At 34.4% G+C, this 18,286-nt stretch overlaps 1 protein-coding gene across 3 annotated transcripts in view; it reads left to right on the forward strand.

Annotated features, from left to right (window-relative positions):
• The window catches only part of TRIP11 (thyroid hormone receptor interactor 11), a 60,282-nt gene extending 44,314 nt beyond the window's left edge, over positions 1-15,968 (forward strand). For all 3 annotated transcript variants that reach the window (XM_045561952.1, XM_045561954.1, XM_045561953.1), the window contains 5 exons: positions 9,428-9,509; positions 10,300-10,414; positions 10,851-10,967; positions 12,393-12,537; positions 15,455-15,968. In XM_045561952.1, coding sequence (XP_045417908.1) covers positions 9,428-9,509; positions 10,300-10,414; positions 10,851-10,967; positions 12,393-12,537; positions 15,455-15,675 — 680 coding nt within the window. In that variant the 3' untranslated portion in view covers positions 15,676-15,968. The remainder of the gene's footprint in view (positions 1-9,427; positions 9,510-10,299; positions 10,415-10,850; positions 10,968-12,392; positions 12,538-15,454) is intronic.
• Positions 15,969-18,286: the final 2,318 nt, after the last annotated feature.

Genomic DNA, 18,286 nt, shown 5'->3' on the forward strand with positions numbered 1-18,286 from the left:
ATGCAAATATTCCAAAATCTGAAAAAATTTGAAATCCAGAACACTCTGTTTCCAAGCATTTCAGATAAGGATGCTCAACCTGTATTTAGTACTTGTTCAGGTACCCATTTAAAGCCCCAGTAGTAGAATATTTTCAGATTTTCTTGGGTATATCTGATAAGGCTTAGGTGACCTAGGTTCCTAGTCGTGTAAAAATTTATAATTAATGTTCATCACAAATATATAGGAACTTTGGCCTCATTTTGTGAGGCAGTATTAGCTACAGAAAGAGCTCTGTTTGGTTATGCTTATACAACTGGTATTTGGAAGGGCAGGCAATAGGCCAGTGTTACACAGACAGGAAGGGGAGTAAAGAGACAGTTGATTCTATTATGTCTTTAAGTCATTCTTGCCATTTACAGCTCTTCTTAACAATCCGTTTTCTTAATTACCTAAGTGCTTAATATCACTTTTATATCTTTAAACACTAATGTGATTTTATTTTCTCAAAGCTGCACTCTTGATTTGGTAATATAAATAACACTTTGATTGGCTTGTTTGTTTCAAAAGAATCATTGTATATTTTTTCTCATAGATCATTAAGTACTTTAAATGTTGATTGATGTTGTAATACTGTACTTTATTTTTAACACAAAACTTGGCCAGACAGCAAAAATATTTGCCAGGAGAAACAATTTTGAAAAAGACAAATTGGCTTTTGTTGTAAGAAAGTACATAGAGACTTGAATTGTAGAGGCAAAATACTGTTTTATTTCTAAGCATCCGTAGACTAATGATTAGTTGATATACAGTTTCAGCATCTAAACAGTATTAGGAAACTCACTTTAGAAAGTATTTAAGGCTGGGCGTGGTGGCTCACGCCTGTAATCCTAGCACTCTGGGAGGCCGAGGCGGGCGGATCGTTTGAGCTCAGGAGTTCAAGACGAGCCTGAGCAAGAGCGAGACCCCGTCTCTACTAAAAATGGAAAGAAATTATCTGGACAACTAAAAATATATATAGAAAAAATTAGCTGAGCATGGTGGCGCATGCCTGTAGTCCCAGCTACCCAGGAGGCTGAGGCAGTAGGATCGCTTAAGCCCAGGAGTTTGAGGTTGCTGTGAGCTAGGCTGATGCTGTGGCAGTCACTCTAGCCCAGGCAACAAAGCGAGACTCTGTCTCAAAAAAAAAAAAGAAAGTATTTTATTCAAAATGGTTGACTGTGGGGGGGTTGGGGGGCAAGGGCAATATATGTAACCAAAACTTTTGTACCCCCACAATATGCTGAAATAATAATAAAAAAAATGGTTGACTATTGTCATTGCTGCTAGAGATGAGATGATTCAGTCTGGACATGAAAAGAGAGCTCTTGTATATAGCACCAATATTGAAAGAGTAGATTGTTGATAATTCCAGTCATTTCTTAGAGTATGTACATGCATCTATAGTTATGAATTAAGGGTATTTACAGGCCTCATACGAAAAGTATGAAGATAGATGCCTATCAGGCCTTAAATACTTAATGAGAAGCAACTGCTTGGCTTCCTGTTAGGTACCATGTGAGATGCTAGATACGATCCCTTTTTCAAGGAGCTTAGCTAAGGAAATGACATATAGCATTGATACACCATAGGTTAGTAATTTAAGACAGTGCATATTTAGTTCTTCCAGAATCCCATTAACGGTCTGGCAGCATTCCATGGAGGAAAGGAACTTGAGTAGAGCCTTAAACCAGTAGTAGGGAACTGTTTAAATCTCTCCCTCCCTTGCCCTCTCTTTGCCCTTCTCCCCCTCCCTCCTCTCTGGGAAGGTAGCAATGAAAAGAAACCCTAAGATCCTATAGTTACTATAGTTTAATAGAAATTATTCTTTCAACATTTTACCCGAAAGTGTTCTTTTTCAATATAGTTCCAAAGACTTATTTCACATGCCATCCTATATCCAAACTCAGTACACTGGTCTATGAAGCAGATAGGACATTATTTTTCATTAGCTATTCTGAGTTGATCAGAGTTCATAATTTCTCTGGAATTGTGATTGATGAGAAAATATACACCTGTGTAAACCTAGACTATAGCTGAACCATTACAACATGTGTTATCTTGCTATATTTATGGCCAAATTTGACATTTTCCTTCTTTCACTTCTTGTTTTCTATGATGATACTTGAGATAAATTCCTCCTTAAATGAAAATGATTGGGTGAATTGGAAAAAAACAAAAAGCACATGAGAGTTCTTGTTTTGATAACCATGATTCAGAAGGGTGGTAAATTTTATGATATTCAAAGAAAAGTAAGTTTTCGTAAGCAATACAAATTTAGTTTCAGCATCAGGAAAATCTTTTAGTCTATCTGCCAGTTTATGCCTGTATCTTACAGGGCCCCATAACTAATTTTTTTTTTCAAAAACAACATTTAGTGGCTGCTTTTAAAAAAGTTTTCTATGAGTTGAGAATGGAAAATTTCCTTACAGTATTTTTTAAAAGGAAATCTAGAAGAATGTGTAAAATGAGTCCCAGTAAAATCTACTGTAATATGAAGCATAAAAACATGTTTTAAAACTATAAATATAAAAGAAACTTAAAATGTTTTTCATGGAACTACCTTTATGGTGCTGGATGGTAGAGTTTTTATTTTAAATAAAGACATTCCGTATTCCAGGACATGATTTATACAAGAAAACATATAATGTCCTGTTGAACACAGGCCAAATACATTCCCAGACGCTTTGTTACCCAAGCCTTTTGAGGGATTTCTTTATAGATGTTTTTGGCAGAAGTGGTGATTTTAGAGGAAACATATAAGAAGTACCAGATGCAGTTTTCTGAATTGCCATAAATGGTTAAAAAATTATTTGTGATGATATAAACATCTGGATATACTAGACAATGCCAAAATAATGAGTTAAGAAAAAAGTGTATATTCAATTAGGTAAATCATTAAGCCCCTTTCAACTTAATGGTTATATTTTTTAAAGTGTGTCTCCCTAATATTAATACCTAGACTCAACTGTTTTAGACATTGCAGTTTTTTAGAGATAATTCCTCTAAATATCTAGTAAATTATGTAGTGATGAGACTGTTTTCAGTTAATGTGTACTTTCCTTGTTTCTTTTTGTATGGATTAGTATATAATTCAGAATATAAATCATTTGTTCTTTTTGTCCTGTGTTCTGTTCATTCCAGATATTCTCCCTTCCCAAAGAAAATCACTATTTCATTTATTTCTCAAACAGTCACTGTTTATTTGCTGTGTACCAAGAACTACAATAGGCATTGGAGATATAAAGACAAGGAAACAAAGGTCTTACCTTCAGAAGGTTTATAGTCAGGCAGGAAGGGAAGACAACATGTAATCAAATACATGGCAACAAATTGTTTTGAGAGGAAAGAGCTATCCCTTCTACTTGGTGATGGTGACATGGAAGGATAGAAAAGGATGGTGAAGGGTATACTTGACCTTGCTTGAATGATGAGTAGGTACAGCTAAGAAGGCAAGGAGTTGGGGAAAAACATTCTAGACAGAGGGAAGAATTACTGTGAAACTGGCACAGTCGGAAACCGGCTGAAGATACGGTTGACTAGTAATGACCAAGGGTGGTGTGTATGTGTGTGTATATGTGGTGTGTTGATGTGGAGTACTGAGAAGGTAGAGGTGGAAGTGGGTTGCTATATGGAGAAATAAAACTCCAAGTATGGATCACAAGCACAAATTGTAAACTGGAGTCAAAATGATAATATAAAAGAGCAAATGACACTAGGTAGAGACTGTAGTCAATTGAAGAGTATTTCTTACAGAGGTGGCAGATTCTTTGCTCCACCCAGCTGTTGCCACACAGGAATGTGGGTCCAGTGTTGCCAAATCTTCAGATCTTTCAAAGAGACACTGGAAATCTGGATTTTTTTTTTTAGTGAAATATCCCAATTTTTTGATGGGACACATAACTTAAGTTTTTGTAAAAACCCTATGTGGACTGAACAGAATCCTTCTTTGGGCTGGATATAGTCCATGCTGATTGCAGTAGATAGGGACTTTCAGAAATGAGTTAAGGTTCAGGCTGCAGCTTAGAAAGCCTTGTGTCATTAGTGTAATTTCTGTAGTGATGAGGATATTCAGTACATGGAAACCTTACTACAGCTGTTTTACTTGTCGCTGACAAAATTGCATTCCTTTCTTTTGGGATATGCCTGGTCTGTGTAAACCTGTTAAAATCAAATATTCTGTGTTGTTCATCAGAGGGAGAAAAAATTAAATATATAACTTATTCACTCATTTAAAATTTTTTATGTTGCCATATGAAAAAATACAGTACAGATTATCTGAAGTCATAATAAAGGATTAAGGGAGGAGAACAGAGAGGAAAAATAAATTTGATTTTGTTGCATTAACACGTTGGCTGCCACACTAGAAAAAAAAAATATTTTTTTTCCTTCGGGCCATGGTGTTTTATTACAAAAATAGAATAAAAACTTCGAAAACAAAATGATCCTTTGTAATTTAATGAAAAATTTTTTATTGTTTTCTGTGCATGAGTTATATGTAACTTGAAAAAAGTTCACACAGTTCCCAAGGTGAAGAGACGTGTGAGTTACATAAGCTTCATGAGGTCCTAGGCTCAAAACTATCGTGAGTTATATACAACTCACACAGCAGTTAATGTGTTTAAAAATATTTATATAAAATCTCTTTCAAGTGTACCTGGTAACTCCAATTAACTATACAAATAAATCCAGTAGACCTCAACCTGTTTCATTTTAATCACAGATTATGATCTAATGGAATTCAAATTAATGAGATTATACTGTATTAATAAAACTCTTTCCCTTTGAGTTTATTGCCAGAAGTTGAATAAGTTCCTTTTTACTCAGCAATTAATAATTATGATTATGAGACAAGAAAACATTTACCATGTACTACCGACCAGGAGTCCCCAACCTTTGGTGAGGTGTATAGTTATTTCATTATATATTACAATGTAATGATAATAGAAATAAAGTGCACAATAAATGTAATGTGCTTGAATCATCCTAGAACTCTATACCCCCCTCTCCTCACCCCGGTCCACGGAAAAATTGTCTTCCATGAAAACAGTCCTGGTGCCAAAAAGGTTGGGGAATGCTGCCCTAGACCTTAAAATTCTGTTCTGGTATGTTTGAAAAGAATTGAATTAAAAAACAAAGCAGATGCTAATATAGCTTAACTTCAGATTGTAAATAGATATGTTATCTTTTAAAAATATATTATTTGGTGTTAAAAGTGATCTTGTTGAAAGGCTGTAATAAAAAAAAAACCATCTAATTTCTAGCTTTTGTTTTGCTTACATTTAATCAAATGAAGAGGCTAAATTTCCTTCATTAGGTTTAATATTGGATCAGATTTAAAGTAGTTTTAAGGTTGCCAATGCAAATAAGACATTACACCTAATTTATTTACTGACATTTTTATATATGTGTGTGTGTGTGTGTGTGTGTGTGTGAAATCATCTAACATTTTTTTCTTCTATTGACTCTTTTGTGTTGGTTCTTAGAGATGACTTATATTCAAAATAGAGGGGAAAATTACAAAATATTAACATTAAACAAAGTGATATGTATGATATTGATTACAGCTAGATTGAAAGATGAACTCTTTAGTTATTTTAAGAAATCAGACAAATGAGTACTAATGCTTTATATAGCACTTTACTGTTTAGAAAAGTCACATTCAGTTCATTCAGTTGATTCTCTCAAAATCGTTTGAGACAAGCATGCTCATTTTACAAAATAGGCAACAATGTCTGGCCCAGATGATAGGATCATGATTCATGTCCAGGTCCTCTGACTCTCAAGTACTGTGCTCGATCTACTTTTTTTTTCCAGTCAGGTGCCTGTTCAATAAATCTGACTTAGTCATGAAATATGCAAATGACTTTATAAGTAGGATTACTCATTTAAAGATGTAGTACAATTAATTTTAAGATATTCTCTGAAGACAGTATTATAGTGTACTGTCATTAATCACAAATAAACTGTAAAATTATGATGTGCTGATTTGTTGCAGTTAATTGCAGTTATGTTCAATTTTGGTTTTAAATAAAATGTTGAAGACCATAGCACCATCTCTAGGTGTTTCAGAGAAGAGACTCTGATATGGCCAGTTTTACTGTGTCAAACATTTTGAGTAACTCTTTCTCCAAACTAAACTAAATCTCAATTGCTTTATTGCTTAACTTCAAAGTGTCCCCCCATTTTTTTTAACTTCCAAAGAATTATTTTGGCATGTAAGGTTATTTCACAGGAATATTGTATTTGGCTTAAAACCCATTTCTAAATAACCATAGTTTGCCTGCCCATATAAATACAGTTCTGATTTCAAATTGTGGTTTGAATTAGAGTTCAGTTTTTGTAGAGAAATAATTCAGAATCTCTGATGGGAGGAGAACTAGGGTGCCTGGAGAAAAAAGAGGCATCTGTTAGGGACCTTTGAAGTGGAAGTTTGACATTCTTTTCTTTTCAAAACCTTTCATAGTTAATATCATCCTTCTAGCCCCTTCCCCTAGATTCTGAGTTTTTTTCCTTAGACACAAATGTCAGAATACATTAAAACCACTACTTGAATTTGAAACAGTCCTTTGTATTCCGTATCACATTAGCTCAGGGACCAACTATATATTCCGATAGTGAGTTTAAGAAATTTTGACTCTGTTGTCATTTTGGTCTTAAGGATGTTTTGACTTTACATTTCTGAATACAGAAATTTTAATCAAAATTATACCAATCTTAGTTTTCATTAAGAAAATATTTTTGATTTGAACTTTTAACACTGATTTCTTCATTAGTTTTTCATAAAGCAAAGTTAAAATTTTCTAACTTATTTTACTGAAATAATTTTTATGGGAATCAACTCTGCTTTGTGAATTGTACTCTGAAGATGTCTATTTATCATGTAGTTTTGTCTTTTTTAAAAAATCAATAGTGTTGTATAGTGTTTATATCCTGGTTATGTTTTGAGACAGTGCTGTCTGATAGAAATACACTGGTGAGCCACATGTAATTTTAAATTTTTTAGTAGCCATGTTAAAACAGTAAAAAGATACAGGTGAAATTAATTTTGATAATATATTTTATTAAACCCAGTATATCCAAATTACTATCATTTTGCCATGTAATCAGTATAAAAACTATTAATTTTAGAGGAAAATAGGTAGGAGAAGGGAACTCTCAGAGAAAGGGAAGGTGAGGGTAGAGTAGGTAATAGGCAAGTTTGACCTCTGTTTCTCTGCTACCTTTTTATAGTCCTGGGGAGGAGTGCTGGCTTCTACTTCAGCTTGTGTGTGAGGTGATTAAGTCAGAACAGTGACAAGAAATTAATTTATTTGCTTTTCTTCCTCTGCATAGTTGAGAATTCTATTCACATCCAGAATGTAGTGCTAGAAAAGGCTCAGATAACACCATGTGCTCGTAATATACATGTGCACATTAATAATCTAAAATTCCTTTTACTGACTCAGACTTTAGTAATAGTCCTGTTCTTTCTCTTGCCTTCTCTTCTCTTTTCTTCTCTTCCCCCCTCTCTCTCATGTCCAAGTTTAAATTCCTTATTGGAAAGACAGGAAAGGAAAAGTTTGTAGTAGATTTTCCAAACACAAACCTTGCTTTTATAATATGGTTATGGCAACCATCTCTATTTTGGTAAAGTTGGCCTATTATATGAATGACATTTTGCAATTTAGATTTTTACAATTTTGAAAAACCACAAGCCATTGCAAACAGTTAAACTAGATGTTTTATATATGCATTTAGTATCGTAAATCAGAATTTTAGGCATTGTACAGAAGTGTTATACAAGGTCAGAATGGAAACATAAAACAGACCTGGCCTAATCTGAAAGGCTCAGAGGAAAATTCTTCAAGGAAGTGAGTTGGGAATAGAGACATGAAGGGTGAATAGGAGTTAATAGACTGTACTGATGGAAAAACGCTTTCCAGGCAGAAGAAAAAACATTGCAGAATTCTTGCAGTGGGAATTGAGAATCCAGAAATATACCATACATTTATGGTCAATTGATTTCAACAAAAGTGCCAAAAAAATACTTTTCTTTATGATATAGTGCTAGAACAAGCGGGTGCAGCAACATGTAAAAGAATGAAGTTGACCCCTAACCCTACCTCATGCCATGCACAAAATTAACCCCAAATGGATCATAGACCTAAATTTTAGAGTTAAAACCGTAAAACTCTTAGAAGAAAACATAGGAGTAAATCTTCGTGATGTTGGGTTAGGTAATGGCTTCTTAGATAGGATACCAAAAGCACAAGCAACAAAAGAAAAAATAAGTTGGACTTTATCAAAATTTGAAACTTTTGTGCTTCAAAGGATACCATCAAGAAAGTGAAATGACAATATACAGAATGGGAAAAATTGTTTGCAAGTCACATATCTGATGAGGGAACTTGTATCCAGCTACTATTAGGGAAATGCAGCATAACTCAAAGAAAGAATAGATTTGTGGAAAGAGGTCAAAATCTAGTTTCGGATGTATTTCTTGATTTGAAAAGTAGAACTCCGTTGCAAAGCAGTCTCATTTTCATTTCCTTCAGAATGAAAGCTTACAATCTAGCTTGAAATTAGTGAACATGCCTTTCAGCTCAAACTATCCATTTCTGAGGTAACAGGTATAAATTCCATGCTTAACTGAGAGTTCTTTAGTCCAAGAATACTAAACCTGTGGCATGGCTGAATTTATGAACAGTGCCTCTCCTGTTGTAATTCTAGACTTTGCCTTTAATACTGCTTAAATTCCAGCTATTCCACCAAGACTTTACAGATTTTGCTTCCTTTTTAAATGATAGTTTTAAAATAAAATACTTTAAGCATCCTTTTAAATCATTCATAAGCTATAATAATTGATTAGTGTGTTAGAGCCAAAGACCTGAATTGTATTTTACAATTTCCTTACCCTACAATACTTTGCCCTATCAGCTGTATCCTGAGCCATGGTCTTAGTTGTGTTAGATACTCTTAGCTCACCAGAAACAGAAAACAGAGTCCAGCCAGGAAAATACAAGAAGGAAAATTTAAAATTGTCCTTTCCATTCCCTCCCATTAAATAAGAGTGGCTCTGGAAATGTTTCATGCAAGGAAGCAGTGATGAAAATCTCTTTTTTGCTGTTAAATCTCTAGAGGATGGAAATCTTCTTTGGTTTTTAAATGTTCTATTAAAGAATCGATTACTTTATTAGAGGTAAACCATGTGAATTAATGCACACTCTGGCTTCTAGGTAATTTCTGTATCAAAGAGCCTAGTTCTCTGGACCAACGAAGAGATCGAAGTAATTTAATTAAGTATTCCCAACTAGAATAAGTACTTATATTCAAAGTTCATAGAAAAGATCCCATAAATCTCATTATATCTTTATCCAGACTATTTTAATCAGTTAATGGCTATCTTTATTCACATATTTTAAAACAGATGAGCTCCGACAAGAAATGCTGGATGATGTACAAAAGAAATTGATGAACTTAGTAAACAGCACAGAAGGAAAAGTGGACAAGTATGCTTTTTCCTTTTAATTTTTATATATTTTATGGAAATTTCTTTTATGGCAAAAACAACTTCTACGTGTAGACGTTTATATGTGATTCAGTTTTTTAGAAGTCTTTTCTTTTTCTTATATAGCTGTAGGTAGTTTTAATGAGGACTCAATAGAATAACTTCTTTTGTTTTTTAAAGTAGAGTTTCCCCAACTAATTCTTTTTCTTAAAGCCATGTGAAAGAGTTAAAACATCATCCCAATATGAAGTACTTGGAAAATAAAAGGTTTATTTTTACCTTTCTTTTCTGGTCCCTTTACTGTCCTTAAATTAACATACTCTTGCTCAAATGTATTAGGTCTGAAACCTGGGTATATATGCAACAATATCTCATTTAATATTTTAAAAATTTAGGTATTATTAACAAATTCTCAATAAATGTGAATGGGGGAATATAAGCATAACATTAAGCACAAAAGCATTTGTCACCACTGAAGTTTCTGCTTCAGATGAACATCAGCCCAGAGGCACCAAGAATTACTAATGAGGCACCCCCTCAGTGCCTCAGTTATTGGGGTGAAGAAAGTACGTAGCTAGTAAGTGATGTTTCAGAAGGTATACATTTTGGGTTTTTGAAATATTCTTAATTAGACTTCTCAAGATTTTTTTAAAAGTCTCTTTAAAATATTTTACTGTTTAGTCTTTTTTATAATTAAATGTTTGCTTACTGTAATTAAATATTTACATGTTTTGTTTGGGTACACTCAAATGTTGAGTTAGCTTGAGCTGTTTCTACGTTTATTTTCATAGAGTCCTAATGAGAAACCTCTTCATTGGGCATTTTCACACACCAAAAAATCAGCGTCATGAAGTGTTACGATTAATGGGAAGTATCCTGGGTGTCAAAAGGGAGGAAATGGAGCAGGTAACTGGACTGTGAAAGCCATTCTGAATTTATTGGTACCTAAAATGTGGCCTTGTAGAAAAGTGTTTCTTTTTACTGTATATAAACTTTACTGGATATAATTTTCTCAGTATTGTGAAAATGGAATCATTTTATACTACATTGAAGAAGTGGATTTGTTCCATTTGTATGATACGAGTTTAAATGTTTTGTAATTTACAAACCACTCATATCAGGATGCTGAAATTTTGAGATATGACACCTCAAAACTTATTTGAGATTGTTATGCCCGAGGTTGCACTTAATTGTATGTGTAGCCTCTGTCAGTAGGAAACATTTACTAGGAATTGGACTTGAAAAGCATGCTTTGCTGTTGTCTGAAATCATGTGAAAGTCGTTCTTATTTTTTTCTTTACTTGTACTGATAATATTTTTCTATTTTAAAACAATCTTTCAGTTGTTTAATGAAGATCGGGGCGGTGTGACCAGGTGGATGACTGGGTGGCTTGGAGGAGGATCAAAAAGTGTCCCCAATACACCTTTGAGACCAAATCAACAGTCTGTGTTTAATAGTGTAAGAACTGATTTTATTCTTGCTTTATTATTTATTCTTTATTATGTGTATCGCATTTAATTGCAAAGAATCAGATTTCTTTTTTAGGTTATTTTATACAGCCTTTTTATTTTAGAGTTGTGGAAGCTGTGAGATCCAGAGAGGTGAACTTAAGGATAACAAGCCAGTTTTAGTAATTTTACTGCATATAGATTTTATTTTAATTTTTTATATGATACTTTTATATTTCAGGGTATTTACTGTTCCTTTCTTTGTGCTTGATCATGCTGCCATAAGCAGTATTAAATTATGAGAGACTTGAAGATAGAGGTTTTACTTTACTCATGTATGTATGTTCCAAGTCATTGAGCCAGTGAATATTTTTTGAGCACCTGCTGTGTGGCAGACTGTTCTAAGCATTGAGGATGCAACTGCAAACCAGATAGATAAGGTGCCCGCCCTCAACAAATTAACATTCTAATAGGAGGTATCAGTTAATAAACATGAAAACACAGTGTCTGGTATGTTGTAGGCTTTAGGTAGATATTAATGAATTGAGTAGTACCATGAGTTAGAATATGGAGTTTCTTTTATTTTCTAATAAAGAGGACACTGAGGATAGGTGACTTATCCAGAGCTGGTCAAAGATTTAATCCTGTTTTACTTGGATGGCATAAAATTTAACTTAAAGGAAAGATCTACACTACATTATTTTAATCTGGTAATGTTACTAATGATCTTTTGCTACATTTATTCATTGGGTCTTATTAATAGTTTAGAAAATTATGTTTAATGTGTGTTTTCCTTCAATATGATTTTTCATGTCTATGTTAACAGTTAAAATCACAAGTCTTGATGTCTTAAGTGCTGTTCATTGATGGCAAGAAAAATAAGTGTTATCAGTTAGCTAAGTCTGACTATGAGGTGTTTGAAATGAGTATTGTCATCAAAGATCATTGATTAAATTGTTAGCCAGACTCAGTGGCTTACAACTCTAATCCCAGCACTTTGGGAGGCCGAGGTGGGAAGATAGCTTGAGGCCAGGAGTCCAAGACCAGCCTGGGCAGCATAGTGAGACCCGCTCTCTACAAAAAAAATTATTAGCTGGGTGTGGTGGCACATACGGGTAGTCACAGCTACTTGGGAGGCTAAGATGGGAAGATTGCTTGAAGCTCGAAGCTATTGTTAGCTATGATGGTACCACTGCACTCCAGCCTAGGCAACAGAGCAAGACCTTGTCTCTTTAAAAGAAAAAAATCTTTGTAATGATAATTATTTAACTAAAATGCTAGTATTGTCAATTGTTCATAAGGCCAATTTGTAAAAAATGATTTAAATGGCATGATTAGTTTTTAATATTTAATTACAACAGCTGTTATATTTTCTTAGTTGTAGTGAATATAATTTTATTAACTAGCCTAATATAACCAAAATATTTTTTCTTAGTCTTTTTCAGAACTTTTTGTTAAATTTCTGGAAACAGAATCTCATCCATCTGTTCCACCACCAAAGCTTTCTGTTCATGATATGAAACCTCTAGATTCACCAGGAAGGAGAAAACTGGATACAAATGTGTCAGAAAGTTTTAAAGGTAAAACTAGATATTAATTTTTTCCTACAATTTAAAAAATGGAATGTTTAATTTATGATTATGTTTTATAGTGATATGAACTGAATTTTTAGTGTTTTTGAAAAATGTATCCTGCTTTCAAAATTCCAACAAGGCATCAGATTTTGGCTTCATATATTCTTATAGCAATCTGATATTTAATTGGCTTAGATTAATTTAAACCATATGCAATTTTTTCCCTTTGTGTATCAGAATAATTCTCTCTCTGCATAAGCCACTTTGAGTTATTCTTCTGGAAGTGGTGGTGAGCTGGCTAACTCTTTGCTTGGCCACCTGTTTGCCTTTCTCACTAATGGTGCTTATTGCTATTCAGAGTTAGATGTGTAATTTATAGTTTGAGAAGAGTTTTTTCCAGCTTTGAAAATCTAAGCTTTACACTCAGTAACCAAACCATGGCATGTTAATATGTATAAGGGCAGTTTAGTGAACTAACTTAGACCTCCAAGAATGTTAGGAAGTGCCCTTACATGTTGGAAGGTCTGCCTGGAAGTGAATGTTCGGTGATTGTAAACATGTGTGCACATTTTGCTGTCCCACTAGGTTGTAGGGGTCTTATTTACGTTCATTATCACACACTGGTATGCAATAAAATTTCTTGAGTTGAAATTAAATTATCCATTAGACTATAAACAAATTCTTTATTGGAAGATCTCTTTTTTGAAATTATTATATTTTAATATAAACTAATATGTTTGTGAGTTGCACTGTAAAGGTATATATTATTGGACAGGTGTGGTGGCTCAAGCCTGTAATTCCAGCATTTTGGGAGACCAAGATGGGCATATTGCTCAAGGCCAGGCTGGGGAACACAGTGAGAGAGACCCTGTCTCTGCAAAAAACAAAACAAATTAGCTGGCCATGGTGGTGTGCCCCTATAGTCCCAGCTACTCAGGAGGCTGAGGCAGGAGGATCACTTGAGCTCAGGAGTTTAAGGCTGCAGTGAGCTATGATGATGCCACCATACTTCAGCCTGAGACAAAAGCGAGATTTTTGTCTCAAAAAAGAAAAAGAAAAAGTATATGTTGTTATATACTCAAGTTTATATCATATGTCAGTTACTTAAATTTGGATGAAATAGTAAAGAATTTACATTTTGAAATTTTAAAAACTTCCTGTTATTTAGACAAATATTTCTATTTTTCTGGACTTTTATGGGAAGAGAAAATGGGAAAATTTATCTGTTCTTTAGATACCTGTTTTGCCTGCTACACTTAGTGAAAAGTTGTAACTTTATGTAAGAGGTGTAGACTATACTGAGAACATTTTTTTCTTGTTACACTAGGTTGTAGCATCTGAAGCAGACTCCTAAATTCACCTTGGCAGGCTCTTCCCTCCTTCCCTGTCTCCTCTCCTCTTCTTCCTCCCTGCCTTCTCCTTTTTCCTCCCTCCCCCTTTCTTTTTTTCTTTTTTGTTTGTTTCTTTCTTTTTTTTTTGAGAGACAGGCTCTCACTCTCCTCCCCAGGCTAGAGTGCAGTGGCCTGATCATAGCTCACTGCAGCCTCCTCCTGGGTTCAAGTGATCCTCCTGCCTCCACCTCCCAGGTAGCTGGGACTACAGGCACATGCCACCACATCCAGCTACCTCCTTTCTTTTATCAAAAGTCCAATGCCTGCTTGATTTGTATTGATCAAAGATAAAAGCCAGTGATGGTCTGAGTTGATACAGGGTTTGCATGGGGTAAAAAGCAAGCTTAATCTTTAATCCTGGATTTGGAAGTGTGTCAGAGGTTACTAGGTAACACCAGAAGCTTGTCCAGGGTTTGGAAAGTTGTCATTCACAGGATAGTACAGCCTGGGAACCCCAAGAGTGCTCGATGATAAATAGATTTGGTGAATTTGTCTCAGTGCTTTCTTTGCTTTAGGAGACCTCTTTTATTTGAGTTTCCCATTGCTGAAGTGGGCCCCTTCAAAGGGTTGTCTCTCTCTTACCAATGAAGTCATTAGTGGCCTTGGGTAATAAAGCAGAATCTATCCACTAAGATATTAGCTCGTAAACCAAATACCTATTCCAATAAAAATGACTTGTATCAGCCCAACTTAACAGAGAAATAACCTAATCGAGAATTGTTTCCAAACCTTTGAATGCATAAAAGATGATCAGGTTATATATGCATATATTATTTTTTTTTTGGTAAATTAGTATTGATTCTAATTGTTATCATTATAATATGGGTTTGTTTTTCATGACCATTATAATTATTTGGGGAAAACTTAAGTCCTCAAGTCCTTCATCTTTCAGGTGGGTAAGTAAAGAGTTTGCCTTGAACCATAGACAACACCTTTTAAAAAGTGGTTATTATAGTAAATGAAGTTTATCAGTTATGTAACTGGTAGCTAAATATAAGACAAATATACATGTGTTTAATTAGGTATTGTATATGCAAATACTCTTCTTAACCCCATTCCTTTCTCTCACTTCTCCTATTTCTTCCTTCTGTATTTCATGTACCCTGTTTCTGGGATGTAGAACCTTGCAGCATATGAATTAAATTTATTTGGAGGCCAAATCTGGGAACCTAAAATACAAATATAGCATTGTTTTTATTAGTAAATGTTTTGAATTACCAAGAGTGAACTTTAATCAGATTTTAGTGATACAAATTAGTGTTTGTGTTTAAGAATTAAGACCTATTTGTGCTCTCAGTTTGAATAATGAAAGGATAGCCAAAAAAATGTGCTCATTCCAGTATTACTACCAGCAAGATAGAATTTTAAAGTTGATAGTAGTGGTAAATTGATTATTCATATATGTCCATGTTAATCAACTTAACAATATAGACAGAACATTCTTTATGCTATTACTTATGTTCAGAGGGTTATTTCATTTCCACTTCTTTGTGAAGGACAGGAGACTAAGGAATCTACATTTTATTATTTAGATACAACGGAATCCAGGTCTGGTAGAAGAGCAGATGTAAATCCATTCCTGGCTCCCCGCTCTGCAGCTGTGCCTCTTATTAACCCAGCTGGACTCGGACCTGGTGGGCCTGGGCATCTTCTTTTGAAGCCCATCTCAGATGTTTTGCCCACGTTTACACCTTTGCCAGTGTCACCAGACAACAGCGCTGGAGTTGTGTTGAAAGACCTTTTAAAGCAATAGATGATTCTCATGCCAGAGAAGAGCTAGCACTTTAAAGAAACCATGAACACTATGTGTATGTACTTTTTATCACAAAGTGGCCTTTTGGAAAAAGTCATGTATTTGTTTGCAGCTGTACTTTCTCTGAATTTAATAAAAATATTCTTAATGCTTTTAGAAATTGCAGGTGTCAGAGGAGCAAGTGTTTGCTGTATAATCTGCTTTTTTCTTACTGATTTGACCTAATTTAAGCTAGGAACATTTGATTTATCTTTTATCCTGATTTGCAAAAATAAAGACAGACAAAAATACTAGTAGCTGTATATCAGCTGTTTATTTCTTTCTGTGATTTTCAAGCTCATTTAAGCTAGAGACATGTGGTTTATCTTTTAAAGGTAATCAAGAGTTTTTAATGAAGAAAAAATACTAGTGGTGACTTCTCTGCATTGTGCAGAAAATCAATCAGAAGCATATATTAATCTTTAGAGAGCTTTGTGTAGACAGGCCGAGAACAAGATTGTCCCTGGGAGGTCACAGGTGCCTTGAGATGAAATGTGTATTTGGTTCTATGCAATTTTATCACGTGTGTGGGTTCGTGTGACCACCACCTCCATCGAGACACAGAGCACTTCCATCACAAGGGTCCCTCGTGCTGCCCTTTTATAATCATAACCACCTCTCTCCCGGCCCCTTGCCTTAATCTCTGGCAACCATTAGCTGTTCTCCATCTCAAAATTTTGTTATTTTGAGAATGCTGTGTAAATGGAATCGTATAACATGTAACCTCTTGAAATTGGCTTTTTTCACACAGCATGATTCCCTTGAGATCCATGCAAGCTGTTGCATGTATCAATAGTTTGTTCCTTCTTATTGTTGAATATATACAGAGTACAAATATATAATTTAGTTTTAAGAGCAAAGGTATCTGTTTAAAGATACCATCTTAAAACTAAATGTTTCCTCACACAAATACAATTTTCATGTAAGTATTAAATCGTACAGCCAGCGCACCTACATAACTATAATTAGCAATATCGCTAAACATGCCACCTCCTGCCTCCGTCTGAGGTGGTGATACTTGGTACAGCAGTCCTGGAGTTGTCTGTCCCCAAATCACTTTGACAGCGACAGCACCAGGTGTTTGAAACTTAAGAGAAAGAGAGTTTTTCTTAATTTTTTGTAAACCTGTCATACAATAAATCCTGACTTGAAACTTAATTGTATCAGGATGCTCATATTTGTATTAGTTGGTTGAAGTTGTACATTTAAAAAGATAATTCTTGCAAATTTTGTATATTACGATATACCTTGAAAATGGAAACATTTGTATAACAAGGAAAGGTGAAAATGAGACTAATCCAAATATGTAAATAGGCCTGGCTCAGCCCAGAGCTAAAATTTGGTTGTTAGTTTTGCTGTGATCAACTGTATACTTTATAATGTATGGAAGACTGGAATCTATATTCTATGTTGATGGGTAAAACTTGTTTTTCTGAAAAATTAAGTAACTGAGAATGCTGCTTTAGAACGCCACCTGTCTCCTTAGCTAACTTATTTATGTTGCCATTCTTTATTTAATACACTTTAAAGGAAGTTGTCATACAAGTTCTATATTAGAACTGTCAAACTGCCTCCTGTCAGTTTTGTCCATTATAATTTCTTTATGACATTATTACTCTTAGGTTTTTATATGCTCCTTACAAAGATACTGTCACTGACTGTCTTAAATTATTTGCTGCTTGCCATTGAAATTTCATTTCAGTGTGGAGCAACTGAAATACTGGTTTCGAAGTTAGAAAAAAAAAGACACATGGTCCTTTGTTTTGAAGAAACAGAACTTGCAAAAAGTTTTTTAATTTGAAAAGGAGATACATGGTGGGTAAAATTTAAGTAGTATGTCATCATATTTGAAATGCCTTTTATGACATTTTTGAGTATTTTCTTCCCTGACTAAAACAGTCTGTCCCTCCTCACACCATACTCTACCGTAAGTTTAAAAGCTGTTGTGGGTGGGTTGCACAGCTAAACATCACAGAGCATGATATTCCATGGCTGCTATTTAAATAAGTATGTGACCTCGTCCTAAAGCTTTAGTACCTCATGTTTTCATTATATTATTGAAACTATAGCAGACTGGTATACAGACTAAGTGTTTGTTGATCTAAACCAGACATAACTCATTGACTTTTCTGAAACTAAGTTGTGTCAGAGATGAACCATCTGCTCAAGGAATCTTCTCAGTAACCAGACAGACAGTGATGAAGCATATAATTCTAATGTTAGCAATAGGACATTGCTAATAGTACGTTTAACTGCAGTATTTTAACTACAGTAATTTTTCTGTTTATTTCTCTATCTACTTAGTAGAATTTGTGGTTGAATTCCACCTTAGCCACCACAGGTTTTCACCACATTCCTAATGGTTTTCAACCTCTATACTATAGGAGAAAATTCATCCAGCCATTGAATTCAGTTTTAGTACAATACTGGATCATAGGGTTGTTTGAGTTTTAGTTCCTGCCATTCTTGATTTAAAAAAAAAAAAAAAGATACTTTCCATTACCTGAAGGGGAAAAAAGAAAACAAACAAAAAAAGTAGAGGAGAAAAAACAAAACTAAACAACAGTGGCTT

The sequence above is a fragment of the Lemur catta genome, chromosome 1, assembly GCF_020740605.2.
Source record: "Lemur catta isolate mLemCat1 chromosome 1, mLemCat1.pri, whole genome shotgun sequence".
Lineage (NCBI taxonomy): Eukaryota > Metazoa > Chordata > Mammalia > Primates > Lemuridae > Lemur > Lemur catta.